This window comes from Limulus polyphemus, unplaced genomic scaffold (assembly GCF_000517525.1).
Source record: "Limulus polyphemus unplaced genomic scaffold, Limulus_polyphemus-2.1.2 Scaffold2943, whole genome shotgun sequence".
Lineage (NCBI taxonomy): Eukaryota > Metazoa > Arthropoda > Merostomata > Xiphosura > Limulidae > Limulus > Limulus polyphemus.
Window position 1 is genome coordinate 77,077 of NW_013668553.1, and position 19,199 is coordinate 96,275.

Sequence of the window (19,199 nt, forward strand, 5' to 3'; positions counted from 1 at the left end):
AAAATTACATATTTTGGGTTTAAACAAACCACAACTCTGAAAATACTAAACAGAAATCATTTGAAGTAAAGTTACATTTATGTTTGAAAATAACCCTTTGACAGAGATTAGAACTCTTAAGTGAGTGTAAAATTTTCATTCAATTTTTAAGTAAAATTACATATTTTGGGTTTAAACAAACCACAACTCTGAAAATACTAAACAGACATCAGTTGACGTAGAGTTACATTTATGTTTGAAAATAACCCTTTGACAGAGATTAGAACTCTTAAGTGAGTGTAAAATTTTCATTCAATTTTTAAGTAAAATTACATATTTTGGGCTTAAACAAACCACAACTCTAAAAATACTAAACAGACATATATTTAAGACCCACAGCCACGAAAAAGTAAGATATTTGACTAAAAATTTGCCCCCCCCCCCCAAAACAAATTATGAAACATATAATTGAAAAAGCACACAAAGTGCAATAGTAATTAATAGTAAACAGTTCAACTGTGTTAGTTGAGCTGATTTAAACACAACTTTCAAATTTTCAATCAGATACCAGGAAGCATGGAAACAGTAGTAACTGACAGAGTATGTGATGAATGCAAAAAATGAAAGAAAGGAACATGTCATGTTTATCGTCTTTGTGATCCATTGCTTTCATGCACTGTACCTACGATGCATGTTAACTACAATAGAAAGCGTAAAAGTAGTCAGTTGTCAAATTAGGAATAACAAAAAAAAAGGTGCAGCCATATCATTTTTGAAGTGCTGGGTCTTAAAAAAAAACATCTTACAGAGATTAGGACTCTGAGTGTAAAGTTATCATTTTAGAAATCAGTCTTAATCGAGTGGTATAATAGTTGTAAAATTAATATTTAAATTATAAGAAATAATGGAGGGTCATCAGGTATCTTAATTTATAAGTTAAAATCAGTAAAATAATTAAATAGGGTACTAGAAAGAAAAAAATGCTTAGAAATGGGCAACATTTTTTTCAGAGATGAGTGATGTCATCGGCAAGATGATATTTGGTTCAATTTTTGAAGGACATCACATTTTTGTTGTATATGTGTTCATTCTTCCAACACTTTATTTTAACTGTTTTTTACTAATTTTTGTGTCATTAGAAAGCTCTTGTTGCATCATGTTTACATATATTTAATAAATGGGAAAGGGAAGTCAGACTCACTTTATTTTGAACTGTTGTACTCAGTTTATTTTAATACCATAAATTAATCAATATAAGATTCCAGCATTCATCTTAGGTTTATTTCCATGTTTTGATACAGAAGAGCCATCTGGTAAAGAAGGTTCAACATGTCAATCTGTTACTAAACTCATCAGGTCCTACCATAGTGACAAGTCTACCAAGTCATACAGCAAAGACAGACTTGTAAGATCTTTTAACAAGGATCAGTTCACGAAGCCTAATGATGTCCACGTAGAGCTGCTTGCCTCTTACAGTTTTGGCAAACCCATGAAATCAGGTAGCGATGCAGACACTGGTGAATCCTTGCCTGCAGAAAAACTCCCCCGTGAAAGTGTTCTTACTGCTAAACAGGTACTGAATGATAATAATAAATTAATTATACTGATATTATATTGTAATAAGATAAAAATGTTAATGCTGTTTTAGAACTTTGGTTACTACCATTTACTTGAATTATGAGATTATATTAGAAATGGTAATATTAATAAGAACCAAAAAACTTTTAACAAGCTCTTTTATGTGGTTTCTTCTAATAATCACTAACAATAGCCAGTGGTGTTACTTCAATCTCTGAGGAACTTTATTTTAAAGAGTATATTGATAATAATCATTTTAAACTTTTAAACTTATTCTGGAGGAATCTCTTATCTGATATAAACTTCTTATTAACATTTGTTGCAGTTACTTGGAGTCTGCTTTTCTGGTCCTTCCCTTCCACTTGTTTCTAATCTGTATCAGAACTACATCCACACTACATTTCCGTATATCCTTTCTCACTACATCCATTTACTTTTTATTGGTCTTACTAATGTCATTTTCCTTTCCACTGTCATATTTATCATTCTCCTACAACTGACTGCCTGCCTGATGTCAACCCTTCTCCATCTGTAACTGGGCTTGGCATCAGCTTTGGTATTGTTCTGTCTAGTACAAATTTGCAAGTGATAAAGATTTAAATACATCAGTAAAATTCCATTATTAAACAACATATAATAAGTAACCAACTTTATGTTCCATTAATTTTTGAGAATTGGGACAAGTTCTAATAATAATTATTTGTATATTATATTAAACATGAGACTAAAAGAATAAAATACTAATATTAACTGTATTATTCATATTCAGTGATATTGTTAAAACAGGGGATTAATGTTAACCAACTTTGTGTTACATCAGACTTTGTAAAACAACATCATGCTGATGGTAAACAGTTTTTCATCAGACTGTATGAAGATGGTAACTTTGAGCAGCAATATACTATTATATCATTAACCAGATTTATACAGGGTGGTACAAAAGTCTCGGTGAATAGGGATTTTAAATAACAATAGAAAAACATAATTACCTTTCTGTTTATTAAAATAAATGTTCGAATTGCTGGCCATTAACTTTGAATCAATAAGTGCTTCGAAGTTAATTTCCAGCAATTCGAACATTTACTGTAATAAACAAAAGTAATTTCACTGTTATTCAAAATAACGGTGGAGCATGACTTTTGTGCCCCCTATATGTTTCATGTGATAGTAAAGTAGTATTTTTACATACGATCAGGATCTGCAAACATTTGTTAAAAAAATAGTAAGTCTGTTGCTCAGTCTCTGGGTATTATTATTAAAACACAAGCAATGTAACATTAGACTGTGCACTGCTGCTACTCCATACTTTTATTTTTGATATTCAAATTTGTTTAATTTTTTTTTGCCTTTTTCTTATGTTTTAGTTTTTTTTGTCAATATTCTATCCTGTACAATCTCAAAATCTTTTGAGCAGTTTTGTTACATGTACCTTTAATATTAACTTGTGTTAATCTAGTGTGTATGAAGGAATGGTTTCAAGGCTGTATACTGACCTCACCATGTCTGTTTGGCCTTTCCTTCATACAAAAAAAGTACCATATTTTATTTCTCTTAGCATAGCAAGGTAAACTGTTTAGTTTATTGAAATCTGTAAACATTTTTCAGAAATGTGTGGTTTTAGTGTTTACAGACTTTTGCATATTGGAAATCTACCTTGTGCTATACTGACCTTGTTTCACATGCTACTTACACACAGTCAAGGCAAGTGTCTCATTTGGGTATTTTTGGACCTTCTAGCAACATTGCCTTGTCTTTAGTTTAGAAATCTTGTTACTTAAGACAACCAGTTATGTGGATGTTGAATTCATAGTTAGAAGGATTGCGTTATTATTTTTGTGTGTATAATGTCATACTCTCAGTCCAGAACAGAATATCTGTAAAAATGGTAGAAAAGTTAAGCCTTTCTTTCTGTTATCTATAAGTGCCATTTTTCATCCAGATAACTTGTCTGCTTTGATCAAATAAAAATTGCTTTTGATTTTGTTTTAACATTGTGTTCAATCTTTTTTCTTGCTTTAAACTCAGAGAAGTACGGTTTAACTCTGTGGTCAATTTCATGGTCACACTAATTAATGTTCCCCAGTCAATTTCCTATGATAAACTTTCCAACAGTAACAGTTCTCTGTATAATAGTTTGACAGATGGTAGATTGTTGTTAATTTTATATATATATATATTTTTGGCACTTTTTGCTCTATTTTTGTATTTTCATTTTGGCATCTTAAGTATTTTTTTACATTATTCTGTAGGATTTTCTTTTAGAACCTTGTTAAAATAAACTCCAGATATTTGAAAGAACAATGACTGTGAGGATATTTAGAGACCATTTAAAGAATTGGAATATTGTTGCATTACAGACTGATGAAGCAAAACAAAAGTCATTTTCAAAACATGACTGTCAGATGGAAGTTAAAAAAACTGACCAAGAAATACTAGAAGGTTCAGAAGAGAAAGAAGTCATTGTAGAGCAACCAAAATCAGCAGCTGTCGGAATGATTAAAATGGTAAGTATACACAGGACCCTTATAATGAGTGATTCTTAAAGATGGAGCTGCAAGACCCAAAAACTGTGGTTGACCCATTAAGGAATATATCTCATCATTCTATTGTACAATACCTGTCACATTTTTGTTGTTGCAGCATACTGTGACAGATTCCACATTGGTTCTTAGGCCAGCACTGGTAGTAGGAATGATGAAAGTGGTATTTATCCATATAACTCTTGCATCAGTAAAACACTGAGTGAAGCTTTTGGTATTTGTGTTTGTTTTTATTCTGTTATCTTTAACAGTTAAAACCATATGCTTCAAAAAAGTAAAAATGCATGATATTAGTATTAAGTAAAATATTTACTGTTTAATACAGCAGTAACTTGTGTATTTTAAATGCTTACCCAACAACTAAAACTTTATTCTGCATCAAAATAGTGTTTATGTTGCTGTAAAATCATGACAGAATATTTGTGCTTTCCATACGTGTGTACTGTCTTTGTGATCAAGAAGAGCATTAGTTAAAATACTAACTCTCAACCTAAATATAAAATCCTGTACATACGTGACAAAATGACTATCTACTGCAAGGTTCTAAACAGTTAATTATTTTAATCATAAAAATAATGCTGGAAAATTGCTATTTGATCTACCTGTATAGATCGACTGATCTTAAGTAACTTTATTAGGTCACATTGAGAAAATGTGATCTTTAATTTATTTGCTTTATTATTCAATCACAGAAGTTTCAAATTTTGTAACAGTAATTCCCATAATTTGTGGTAATAAAATACAAATTTAAATATTTCTTACTGGATTTTAAATAAATGTGACACTTAAGATTTCAGTTCTGAAAATATATTTTTTATCAACTCTTTTTACTTTCTAGCCACCACATTTGGGTTGGATCCTTCCAACAACTACATCTCAGTTGTCCTTTTCAAAACTATGGCCTGTTCAGCAACTTCAGAAAGTTATCCCAAGCTCACAACCTCAGTGTTGCCCAAGGCTTTCTTACAACTATGGTGCAACAGAATTGTCAGGGCAACAGTTTGCTTCTTCAGAGTGTGATCCGTGTGTGTCGACCTCCAACAATCTTTTGGATGATTCTGGTACAGTTCAGATGTTGTAGTAATGTAAATCTTAAAGTAAAGCTAACTCAGTTTATAAAATTTCCTTCATAAAATGTAAGATATATTTTATAACTTTTCTGAATTGCATGCATATGTCTTCTGTTCACATTGATCAATTCTCATAGTGATAATGATAAAATAACAATAAATAATCTACATTACAAATAAAATAAATAACATTGTGTTATTAATCCTTACCCTAAAAATCTGATTTGTAAATGACTTCAGTGAAAACTAATAATAATTGCAATTTACTTACTTAACCTAGTTCATACCTTAACAGTCGTTCTACACGATACCTAATGATATAAGTAGTGCCTAGACCACTACTATGTTTGTCATATTTTAAGCACCCCAATGAGCTACAGTGTTGGGCAAAAGGCCTCGTCAGCACTGGATATGGCAAACGTAGTATGGTTGGGATAACATATTCTTGTTTACTTTTATAAGTTCTCAGCATTGATTATGCTCAATGGGCAATGTATGATACTAATTATCATTAGTCAAGTAGATTTGAATGAGATTCTGGGCGTAAGTTGTGTTTGTCTATTTGTTTGTTCACGTAGTAATTACAGTAAATGTATAAATAAGACAAAACACTTGAGAATTAGTCAAAAAAATTTCTCTTATGCATCTTCAAAATACATTATTATACTTTTGTTTTGAAAAGGTTACAATCAAAGCAAATACTTTTTTGTACATTTGCTGTCAAAAACCATACCTAAGAAAATTGTGATTGTATTAATTTAGTATTTGTTAATTTTGGAATAAATAAAAAGATACAGGGCCATGACCTGTACTTATATGCACTGACACTATGTACTTTCAAACAGTTAAACCTTGTCAGTTGCTAACCTGTCAGCTGTGGAACAGACATATGCCAGCAACTTGTATCTGTTAAATACTGTACTAAATTAGAACATGACATAATGTGATGTCAGTTCCAATTCTACAGGTTTGAATTATATTTGTTTTCCTATAAACTTTATTTTTAGCTGTTGCATGCAATTTTTTTTTTTGGCAAAGTCAAAATGATTTTATTCTTTACTTCTCTAGGTGTTTGTGGTCTTCCTAATCCCTTAGAACCTGAAAAGGTACAGCAATCAAACTGTGAAGCTGTGAAAGAGACCATCAATAATGGATACTTGAAGGCCAAGTGTGATGTTAATGACACTATGAAAAATAATCAAAATTTCATTGATGATGTTATTCAAAGCCAGTTCAGAGAATTCATTAAATCAGAAGCTTCATGTATGCCAAACAGGTATTTTTTTAGATTTTCTTCCTTCCCAAATAGCAGCTTAAAAGAAGATATAAGTATAGGTTGTATTAAACCAATAATAACAGCACCATAGGTGTTATTTCTCTATTTATAGCTTTCTCAGCAAGCAAGACTTTTAATACACATTAGCTAATAAAATCAGCAGTTAGTATTGGCAGCTATATTTTTTATGTTCTTAAAAATATTTTTAGACAATTCTTTAGGAATTTTATGGTTGGTGTTTAGTTGATAACTATAATATGAAAAATTTAACATTATAGTTTAACTGCTTTGTTATACATATAAAACCAATCTGAATATTACCAAAAACCGATTACTAAAAATGTTATCATAATTAACAACATTTTTGCTATAACTATTTATTGCTACTCATACATGATGGTAGGAAGACACTAGGTTCAGTTGTCTCCTTCGTGTCAGGTGTTGTTATTTATTTTTTTGTTGTTGTATTTTAATTTGGGCAAATAATTATAAATATGGTGAAAAAATGGTTTGCCTGAATTATCTCAGGCAAATCATGAAAGGGTTAAGCACAAAAATATGAAACCCTATAACTGTGGCTTTTTCAAATGTGGACCTTTCTTCATCAGGGGGCAAACTTCCCAGTTTTTGAAAGTGCTCGGGATATAGAGTTTCATATTATTGCTACCCTTAAAAATTCACAGCATTTATAGCTAAATTGTTTTCTCTAGACTAAACTTTTTCTGCCATTTATAATAACAGAACTTAAAGTAAGTGAAAGGATTAATATTACTAAAATTTTCATCATAGCAAAGAGCGGGAGAAGAGTATGATTTTTATACCTTGCCCTATTTGTCAAATCAATGTGGGAGGTGAGTCAGGCACTACTGACTTGTTGATGACCCATTTATTAGAAGAACACCAACAAAGAACATGTCCAGTTTGTGGCCAGATGTTTCACACCTCCTTGCCTTTGGACTACCTTCAGTTCCATATTCAGAATCACTTTCAGGAAGAAGACTTGAGCTATGAGAATATCTAAATGACCCCAAGCTTCATCAGACTATTCCTTCCTTACTTTTAGATTAAACTTTTTTTTTTTTAGTGTTAATGTCTTGTTGAGCAATAAGTGTGGCTAAAAAACCCTTAATCTTTTGTCAAATTATTTCTTTCTTCATTTTAGATTTAAAATTTTTTTGTAATAGTGATGTATAGTATAGTTGCGAAAATTGAGAGAAAAAAAAGGGGTAGGATGGAAAGGATCTTCGGTGTGAGGTAGCAAAACAACTAGGGGGAGGGTCTGGGAGGTGCCCTCCCCGGGGTACAGAAATGTTATCATTTTAACCTTAAATCTGCACATTCTGAGATGCTCTTTTATGCAAAATTAAAGCAGAATAATTATGTTTTCCTGATAAAATCACGGCAACGTGTTTTTCAAAACGTACATGATTTGCCCTGTTTTGAAGGGTGAATGCACCGAAATACCTTCAACCATGATACATTGAATGAATTGTCATATCTAACACGTTGTTTTCCCTTGTCCTTTCCTCTACTGTCAGCCATGATGACTGAAGAAATCTCAATTGAGTTTGTCATCTTTAGCTTCGTCTTCATGTGTTAGGCTAGCACTAGGCGACACTGTGTGTGTACATAAATGGGACAGCATTTGTAATTTGCTGCTGTGTACTTTGAATAGTAGCTGTCATCAATCAAATGCAGTGAGTTTACGAATATGATTTTTCACACAGCATAGAGGGAAGCCGCCTGAAGGGTGACAGAAACCTTGTCACAACATGAAAATCAATCAATAACTTCAGTGAGACATGTTAATTTTTGAAAGTGGTATTTTTTGCTATTATTGGGCAATCAAATTGGTAGGCTGTTCAAATATACAAAAAAAGCTGTGGTTTGCCACCAAAAGTGGTAAAGTTGGCAACTATGGTACAATGTAGCCCCGTTATAATGCATTTGTTGAGGTCCATAAAATTTCATCACAAAACAAGCGGGGTCAAGCTAAATCTCGGTTTTGTAGAGATGCACTTAAAATATTAAAAGTTATTAGTATGTAAACTGTAACAAGGTTATGGTTACGAAGTTGGTCCCAAGGACTGAGCCCGTGTTGAAAGAGTTAATGACTCATTGCGTTATATCCAAATTCACGTAAAATCGGGGTTTCACTGTATAATGTTTAAGTAATGAAGCAGAAGAATAGATTAATTTAATAAAATTCTGTTGTACTCTTAAAAACTATCTTGTAAATTAACAGCAATGATTCAGTGAAGATTTTGTGGTATTATTTCTAGTGCTTAGTGTCAAGTTCTATGTGAATCAAAGGAAGACACTATAAATTGGTTTAGTTTGTCATTATGAATACAAAGATTTCTTTATGCTTCAGTATCCCTAGGTTTAGGCAGTAATAATTCTTTTAATGTTACTTTAAAGTTTTATTTTATTTTGTAGAATTTTTCAGTAGTACTTTAATAATTTGTGTAAAAGTTTTTGGATAAAACTACACTAAGAACATAAAAACTGTTACCTTAGGTGTTTAGTTGATGTGAAACCTTTTTGGTTTTAGGATAAATATCTTTCTTACAGTAACTAAAAGTCGCCTCATTATTACTATTCTTCATAACAAATTCTGTATTTAATAATTTATTATTGTTTTTGAGTCTATAATCTATACCTGCTACTGTAATTCTTTAATTGAATCTTCTCTATAAAATCAATTTTTTTCTGCTTATCATTGTTGTTTAAGATCATTTTCTCACATGATTTCATATTTCTGTCTTAATTCTCCCAAACATTCATACAAAGGTATTATTTTCTGTGTAGCTTTTACGTTTGTTATCACTCTTTCCTTAAATCCTTACTTCTGTCACTGTTTTATTGGAAGGTTATGTTTCTACCTTTTGTTATTCATGGAAGCCATAATTCTATCATTGTTCTTCTTTGGGATCATAATTCTGTCTTTGTTGTTGCTGGAAGCCATACTTCTGTCATTATTCTCCTTAGCGATCATGATTCTGTCCTTGTTGTTCCTGGAAGCCATTCTTCTGTCATCGTTCTTCTTGGGGATCATGATTCTGTCCTTGTTGTTCCTGGAAGCCACACTTCTGTTATTGTTCTCCTTGGAGATCATGTTTCCGTCCCTGTTGTTCTTGGAAGACATACTTCTGTCATTGTTCTACCTAGATTTGATACAGCCATACCTGTTCTCTATAAAATCATTTCTGTTACTTTTTCTCTGAGCACTCTGTAATTCATTTTCTTTTTCTCTGGAGTTAACATTTTTCAGGAATGTTCATTTTTGTCAGAAATATACCTGCATCAAAAGCTTATTGATTTTACTGCTTTCTTTTCGTAACTAGACTTTAGTACTGTGATAAGGTAATCAGGTTTTCGAGTTTTAAGATACAAGAAACAATAAAACGTTGAATTAATTTGAGCATGTGATATAATCTGCAGCAGAATAAATAAATGGATGTATTTTTGCAGTTGTCTTGCAAAAAAAAAAAGACTTTTAAGTGTGCGATTGCTGTATTAATAAGTATTGTAATTAAATCTCAGTTCCTAGTTTTAAAACATGCTTTGTTTTATTATCAATTATCTACTCAACCTGAGTAAAATATTGGAAGTAAGTTGTGAAATTTGACAAACTTATAAATAAAAAAAAAGGAATTTTGAATGTGGTAACTTGCCCATGGTTATTCAGCTTAGAAATAATTACATGTGAATAAAGGCAAAAACAAAGGGCTTTCCATTTGCTTGTTACTGTTCCTGACATTGATCTTAACAATTCAGATTTAAAGTGGCAAGTTTTAGTAACAGTCTCATTTCTGGACTGACTGTATGAAACTATCAACCAACAATGAATGTTATTTGATTTCCAAATAGAAACTTACCTAGTTAAACATACTATTAACAAAGTGTAAACTTCACATATCAAATATACAACTGGACTGTTATTTTAATTTTAGAAGGTTTGAAGCCCACATTAAATATGTATATTTCATGTTCTGCAGTTTAATTTTTTTTTTAGAGACATTTAATCTTGAGTTTGTATATTTTATATCATGATTCAAAGGAATATGATTAAATTAAAGATTTTTTAATAGAATGGTGATACATCCTAAAAGCACAGAGGTTTGATATAGTTATTCTGACTTATTTTTATTTGGCGTAATATTTACTTACAACATAAGATTTTTTTAACATGGTGTGGGTGATGACATTTTATAAGGGTTTAATTTTTGTGTATTTGTTTATAGTTGGCTTCATGAGGTTTTAATTTTTTCTTCCCCCAAATGTAAATATGAGTAGGTTTTTTGTCCATAGTCATCTGTTTTGTACATTTAACATCCCAGTTACTGTTCGTAAAACTGCATGACACACTTGCAGAATTTTGGCACTTCCATAACTGGAAAAATTTTGTATTGGTTACCAAAACGTGTACTAGTAGTTTTGGCCAGAACAGAAACACTTGAAAAAAGAAAAATAACAAATTTTCAGATTTAACATCCGATGCTTTTTTTTTGTATTCTTTCACACTCAACTCACATTTTAAACAGCCTTACAACCTGATTTATTCTACAAGCCTACAACCAGTGATGATCATATACATGTTGGCAAAGCCAGAGAGGAAAAATTTTTTTTATCAATATTCAAACATTTTTATTACTGGCAAAGTTATTATTATAAAATATTGAGTGTAATACCCAAACTTGTATTAACCCTAATCTAGTTCATTATTTAGGCTAAAGTTAGATCACGCAAACTAGATGATGTTTGACTTTTAGCTAGTGTTTGGCAGTTGTTACTAACAAATATAGTAATCGGTAACATTTATTAAAGTGTTGGTTGCCTTGATTGTTACTGTGGGTTATTTAATACACTTCTGTGAAAGCAAGACTACAATTTTTTTTCATGATTGTTTAGTATGCGGAAGTGATTCTTGAGATATCACATTATAGGTTATTTATCAATCTGTCTGCCTTAAAATACAAAACTTTTTCTGAAATCTAGAAAACGATAATGCTATTTTAAAATTATTTTATACACAACTTACGCAAAACCCATTGCTTTATAACTGATAGATATTACTTTTCAGATATTTAAGTTTTTATTGCTGACATTAGTCAGTAAGTATAGTGTACTAAGTTACTTGTTAAATAACTTACCACGTTTTTTTTTCAATTTGGATATTATGATACAGTACAGATTATTTTAACACAAACGTATGGTTTTGTGATGAAACTTCAGTTTTTCTTTATAAACATAATTTAAACCTAAGTTGTAGTTACACTGTACATAATACTAGTTCTAGTATGAATTAAATTGCATGATAACTGATTTTCCTTACAGTTGAGTATGAGATATATTAGTGCATGTAGATGTTCCAAAACTGTCAATACGTTTAATATGGTTAGCATAATTTAAGTTGCTTAGTAGCAGTATATGGTTCAGTTATGGTTGTAACTTTATGAAATTATATTTATTTATTTTTTTCATACTTGTAATGAAATGTCAAACTAAAAGATAGTTTAGATGCAAAAATTCTTTTTGGCCTAATTTTGCAATGGTACAGTAAGTTACTTAATATTATGTGTTTTACATTTATTAAAACATGTGGTAATAAACATGCAAAACTCTCCTTGTTGTTTGGAAAATCATAATTTTATATCATTAACCATTTATGTAAATTTCAGTGCTACATTACTCAAGTCTACAAGTTTTATTTGTCAGATTACAAAACCTCCACATAAAAATTTGGTATATGGGTTTTGTGACATAAATGAAGCTGATTATTATGTTCATCACATATAATGAAATTATTTTATGAAATTACTTTTTACTTCTCCAAGTTGGTGTAGCTCATGTTCTTTACTTGTATATAAGCTTCTTATTTTAGCCGTGATCTACCAATATGCTTAACTTGAGACAGCTTCAGTGAGTAATGTTATGCTCTATATTTAATTTTATTGCAGTCTTGAGGTAACTAACAAGTTCTGTGGGCTTGTCAAAGGTAATTTCATGCATAGTACACAGTATTAGTGACAGGTTCATATCTGCAGATGTATTTAAACATATGTATTGAAGATACTTTTCTAAATATAATGAACTAAGTTTAAACGAGTGTGGTAACTTAGGATTTTTTTTCATCTTTTAGTGTAACTAAATTTCACATTTTTATCTTTATACAATGCAAGTCGGTATGAATTACATATGCATGCTCTTTTTACTTTGGTATTCTAAAAAAAAATGTTATAGGAAAGGCTAGAGACAAGGGAGCTAAAAGTTCTTTATTTAACAAAAAAAATGTGTTCCTGAACATGAACACCACAGAGAAGCTCGAGTAGACATTGTATCAAAATTATCAGGTAATTCCAAAACTATAACCACAATGCTATTTAGAATTTTTAATCACTGAAATCAATACAATGCATGAGAAAAAAAAATGAATTTTGCAAAATTAAATTCTTCTTGGTGTTGTTATTTCTTAAGAAAACATCTGCAAAACATAATAGTCCTCTTTATTATACTCATGTATTAAATTATTAGGTATGTTTGAAATAATTGTTTCAATTCAATTTACAAATGTAACAAATTACAATTTGTGGAAGGTAAATATTTTTATTGAAATGAACAAACAGGTGTCCAGAGATACTGTACAGAATCATACAAATCCCTGATTTTGTGTGCAACACACATACAATTTGTGCCCAGAATGGAATAGAACACACAAGGTGAAACCTGGAATATATAACCAACAGTGCCAGGGCACCATCAAAATTAAAAACTAAAGCTACTTTCAGTCACCCAGCACAGCAACTGGTGAAATAATAATTACAAATTCTTCTCTTGTACCAAAAAAAACTTTAAAAAATCTTACCGGCTTCAATTAAACTCAGATAACACAAAAATGGAAAGAACAGTTACAAGTTGACATGGTATAATATATGTATGTGTGTGTATATATGTACACACACACATACAGATAAACAGGAAATTATATACAAAGAATTGACATGTGAAAATACCTTTGTACTAGTATTCAATCTTGAGATCAGTTCTATCAACAAATAATTTCAGGCTATCTTGAGGAACATTGTTGGATTCATGCTTGTTTTTCAACAGTTTTTTGGTTGAACTTGTAAGTCAATTGACTCACTTAAAATTGTTTTTGCTTTCTCTTTAGAGAAAAGCAAATGGACTTTTGAGGATTATTTAATGTCTAATAATCCATTATCATAGGAAACATAGCATTCCATTACTGTAAGATATGATAAAAAAAAAAGAATTATGAAATTGGTTAAAGATGTCAACAACAGTAAAAGTCTGCCACCATTAATCTTGCTGTCATCTTAGTTAAAATGGCATCACCGAGTCAATGAATGAAGGTAAGCTATACATCTTGAACTATAGTCACAGAACAAAAGTAAAACAAACCGTGATCTAGATCCTTGGGTATTTATTGTTGCAGAAAAATGTTCAATAATAGAACAGTTTTGTGTTAATATGGTATTTGTGTTCACACATTAAAAATCAATAATAACAAAATTAACAGGTAATTCCAAAACTATAACCACAATGCTGTTTAGAATTTATAATCACTGAAATCAATGCAATGCATAAGAAAAAACTAACTTATAGTGAACAAGAAAAAAAAAGGTATTCATGCATGTGTTACAACAAGCAGTGATTCTACAGCACAGTAGATGAAAATAATTAAGAACCTTACTCTTACAACAAGACAGACTAAGGTATCCCAGGTTTTCTGTATATAAGGTCTTCAGTGAACATGCCAAAGTTAAACAGTGTAACTATGAACTGCAGCAACTAAGTATTAATCATTATAGTTTAACAATTATCATTATAACAAACAGTATAAAGATAATAATGATCACAACAGGCATAAATACCACAAATTACCCAATGTGGGGATAAGCTAAAAAGGCGATGCATCAGGTTTATGATGATAAACTTGTTTTTTTTTATGGATAGTTTGATATAACATAAGCACTACCCCCTAAAGAGTTAACATGATTAAATGAGATCTAGCAATGTGAAAATATTATTTTATGCTCAACAGCAACTCGCACTGTATATTTCTACTAAACAAAAAACAAACTAACCTGACATTAGATTCTACTAGAACAAGAAAAGATGTCAAATTAAGACAATTCCAAGATATGGATCACTGACACAACCTTACACTATTAGGTTTCAAAAATTTCTATAGAATTTTACCCATTAGCTTCTGCTTAAAGATATTCGAACTATCATACAGTACATGTACTTACTCTAACATCAGCAGACAGGCAACCACTGAGCAGAGAATCAGCAATAATTTATCTATTGCTTATAATGAGCATTTGTACTTGAACCTTAAGGCTTAACATTAATAACTCATTTACTATTTAACCACAAAGATGTCTGTAAACTCAAAATGAGACATATAGATAAGTAACTAGGTTACTGAAGTTAGCATATAATAACTCACTTTACTGGCCTCTTAATACAAAGTAACTAGAGTCACTTACAACCAAGGTGAAAACATCAACTAGCAGAGTTTTAACTGATGAAAAGTTATGTAATGATCAAGGATAGAGGTATATTAAGAGGATTTTGACATAAAAACAGCTTGAAGCACAACACAAGTAACTATTATTAAAGTGATCTACACTGATCCTAGCCATTCATGATTAACAAGTACTTTTAAAAACTAGTGTTTTTTGTATCATTCATTTGATTCTATATCACCATAAAACTGGCAAAAGAATATACAGAAAACACTTCCAACATAATTTCCATGCATACTATTTCTAATTCATTAAATAAAGCTTATGGTTTTAAATTTGCACACTTCCAATGTGGAAAAATGCTAACATGATTTGTCTCTATAATCAATTATCTACTAACTTCAATCCTACAGAAAAAAAAAAAAGATGTATTATGAATCAAGTGGTTTTACAAGATGTATAAAATATCTTTTGGGTTAAAAGTTGCATGCTTAAATTCATTTCATCTGTCTAGATCTTATTACCAAATACATGCTGTAATGAAAAACACATCAATTATTCATAAATTGCATGCAGACTCTTTTCTTATTCTAAAAATGAATAGCCCCCTGTGAAAAATGCAATGGCAACAAATCTAGCTGTGATTTTGCAGCCCCCACCCCCCATACAAGTTCATCGTGTAATTGGGCACCAACTATTTGCTTTTCTTGCTAGAACCATTGAAAAGTGAAAAGACAAAATGTTCCAAAACAATGCAGAACAGAATCATGTAAAAAGCCAGACTTGATACATTTACTGTGTGAAAAGAGAGCACAAGTACACAGAGAGCTTGTCTACAATGATATCTTCCATAAAAAAAAAGCAAGCCATGCCACAGTTATTCAGTGAAGATCTTCTTCAACAGGCACAGCCCTATCATGAGTATTTGACAAATGTTTGGATAAATAATGCTGAATGGGCATGAATGAAGAATCTACTATGCGGCTTTAAAAAAAAAAAGATGTTTCCTTCTTAACAATTAGCTCTATTTCTTTGATTTCAGTGGAAAGAAAAACTAACTAGGCTTGCATTATTTTTTGTTGAGCAGTTTTAAATGTTTTTTTTTTATATTTCTCTGAGACTAAAAAACAAGCACTATTTAATAGGGTTAGACTAATTAAAATTACATTAAGACCTTTTAAAATCTAATTTCTTATCTTACTGTTGAAAAGCCTGGATTTAATAACAATATTGTTTTCAATATGTATCATATTTGGTGCTCCTTGATGTTTTAAAATTGTGTTTTAGATGTGGTATTAGACATCAAAAACAGCTCTATACAATTATACTAAAAGAAAACTGTTTATATCTGTCAATGAACTACCATAAAATTCACTTTTCACAGGAGACTAAATGAAGCAAGAACATGTGGAACACAATGAGAAATGTCTTTCCTAAGTTTGTTGAACACAAAGAAAATATCTGTTCCAAGAAATATATAGGATTTCATTTACACTCAAGTAAAGCATTTCCAATGGAAATTTTTCCAATTCTTATATATCTTAAGCACTAAAATATTCCTAATACGAAAAAAAAATTGAAAATTTACCACTTCCTAAATCTCAACCTGAGAATACAAGTAAATTTGTCTAAATTCATTACGATACAGCTAAGAAATTCCACAAAAATTACAAGTAATCCATGGTTTTTACTCTTTTGTCTTGAACTTCCAAACATTTAAGTATTTGTGGAAAATACAGTTCTTCAGCTTAGAACTTTGTTATCACATTTCAGACACCACAGTACTACAAGATAACAGCCTAAAATCACAATGAATTCAAGAAAAAAAAAAAAGTCACCTGTAACTTACCTTAGAAAGGTAGTTTAAAATAATAAAACTACAAACTCCTTGTTGCTAATTATCCTACAGTATACAGTCTTTTGGTTAAAAAGCAGTCAAGCAACAACTGGTACCACAAGAAACTACATTTTATCATTTTCCAAACCAATGGATATCACATCCTCTATTGAAAATGGTATGGCAAGCACCAGCATCCATTAGATTTCTGACTACAAACAAAGTCAACAACAAGAAGAGTCAAGTTAGTTCTAGTTTTCTGTACACAACAATTAAAATGAGGGTGGTAGGTGATGATGACTTGGGAATAACTTATTGAGGTCTGGGGGCTTTATTTTCACAAATAGGTATCTTCTAGCTTCAAGATTGTTTGATTCTTTTCCTAGGTGGGCCTATTGGTGGGATCTGTTGAGTAGCTAAAGCTCGAAATGCTTCAGCTATGAGATGAGGTTGTCGATGGATCATTGCCTTAAACCCAGCTGTCTCCAAGACATCAGTAGCATGCCTGGAATAAAAGAAGACCCATAAGTTGCTTAACATCTTATCACGCAAAATCAGGTGTGCTTCTAAACCCTCTAACGTTTGTGTATTACACACCAGTTTTTGCATTACATCACATTTTATTAACATGAATACATTTGGTCAGTACCTCTTAATAATTAATCAAATTAATAATTACATTATTTTTCTTATCACACACACAAACAAGAGAGGCTTATATACATATCATTGATCATATCAAACAGGAATATAAAGAAAACTAAAGATACAAACAAGACTTGTTTTCGATCAACAAAATCTGAAGGATAAGAATGAACAAAAATTAATTTAAAATTGCTGCCTGAAACCTTTAGACAGCATAAAGTAAGAAGTTAGTATTGAGATCTACATCTTACTTGCAGAACATTAATAAAGGATTATAAACAAAACTAACTACTTAACTGAATAACAATCTATGCCACTTTGAGGTATACAAGAAAAATAGTACAAACTTTCAAGTTATTAAATATAACTGTAAACATAATTAATATTTTTATCCAAAAATATACATCTGTAATGATTAAACTTCAGTGTTACTTAAAAAAATATATATATATACTTGGAACAAAATTCATTGTCACTTAAAAAAATTTATATACTTGGAACAAAATTCATTGTCACTTAAAAAAATTTATATATTTGGAATGATTAAACTTTAGTGTTACATAAAAATTTATATATTTGGAATGATTAAACTTTAGTGTTACATAAAGATTTATATATTTGGAATAATTAAACTTCAGTGTTCCTTAAAAAGATCATATATTTGGTATGATTAAACTTCAGTGTAACATGAAAAAAAAATATATATATATATTTACCATTTCAGTTTGTATACCCTTTGTATAAAATTATTTGTGTTGAACTACCAATAATGTCCTATTTGTAACAATAGCTTTCATTATTTTTGTGTAAAATAACTTGCATATTGGCAACCAAAAACTATGTCAAGTTCAATACATTTGGTTTTCACTATATAAAATAACTTACGTATTGATAAAGTCAATGGCATGAGCCTTCAACTGCTCTGCACTATGCATATCAGCCAGTGTTAAAACATCAGCAGCTGTTTCCACAGATAGATTTGAACACAATGCTTCCTCACACATTACTTTCAGTCGCTCTAGAGCATACTGAAAATGAAAAAGCTTTAACTAAACTGAATAAAAACATTTTTGGAATATTAAAACTTTTTATGTCTAACACTAGAATACATTACAGTACAAAAAGTGCTCAACCACATCTGTATCAGTTTATGTAACTGTAAATTATCAAATATTCCTTTTTTAAATATATCACAGAAAAAGAACCTATTTTTCAAAAACATAATGAGAAATTGAAAATGTATATAATTCCAAGAGTTTATCTTTTGTTAGAACTGACCACAAAAACAATTCTGAATTTTCAAAAACATTGTTTTAACATTATAATAACTGTATAAGTATACGTACAATCTCAAATTCTTCACTAGCAGTAAAATTAAAGAAAAAAAGAAGAACAGATATTTAGAAAATAAACATTAAATACTTCACAGTAGAGCCGAGTGACTAACTCAATGTAAATGATTACCTATGAGCATCAATTAGTGTTATGTAAAATCATCAATTTACCAAAATTGAAATTCAATTGGTTAACTTCAATAAATAACCAACTAATCAAAATTAGTGTTTCTGTTTACTACTATTTTCGATTATTCCATCCAGCCAAGTAATCGAAATATTGCCATTTCACTTAATTCAAAGTTGTTCAGCTTAATCCAATAGTGTTTCTGATTGTTCCTTTCAGTTATTTCAAATATCTAAGTCTTGTGTGAATAATCAAATAATAAGACAGACAATTAATCAATTATCAAATTCCACTAATCACCTAGCTCTACTTTAC

At 30.4% G+C, this 19,199-nt stretch overlaps 2 protein-coding genes across 5 annotated transcripts in view; one reads left to right on the forward strand and one right to left on the reverse strand.

Moving 5' to 3' along the window:
- Window positions 1–12,072, forward strand: part of LOC106468270 (tax1-binding protein 1 homolog) — a 51,955-nt gene extending 39,883 nt beyond the window's left edge. Inside the window, exons 11-15 of the mRNA XM_022396607.1 lie at window positions 1,281–1,552; window positions 3,915–4,061; window positions 4,936–5,158; window positions 6,236–6,443; window positions 7,233–12,072. Coding sequence (XP_022252315.1) covers window positions 1,281–1,552; window positions 3,915–4,061; window positions 4,936–5,158; window positions 6,236–6,443; window positions 7,233–7,464 — 1,082 coding nt within the window. The 3' untranslated portion in view covers window positions 7,465–12,072. The remainder of the gene's footprint in view (window positions 1–1,280; window positions 1,553–3,914; window positions 4,062–4,935; window positions 5,159–6,235; window positions 6,444–7,232) is intronic.
- A 630-nt stretch (window positions 12,073–12,702) lies between these two features.
- The window catches only part of LOC106468269 (protein roadkill-like), a 54,439-nt gene continuing 47,942 nt past the window's right edge, over window positions 12,703–19,199 (reverse strand). For all 4 annotated transcript variants that reach the window (XM_013928687.2, XM_022396610.1, XM_022396608.1 and 1 more), the window contains exons 9-10: window positions 18,309–18,451; window positions 12,703–17,283 (exon numbers count right to left, since the gene is read on the reverse strand). In XM_013928687.2, coding sequence (XP_013784141.1) covers window positions 17,139–17,283; window positions 18,309–18,451 — 288 coding nt within the window. In that variant the 3' untranslated portion in view covers window positions 12,703–17,138. The remainder of the gene's footprint in view (window positions 17,284–18,308; window positions 18,452–19,199) is intronic.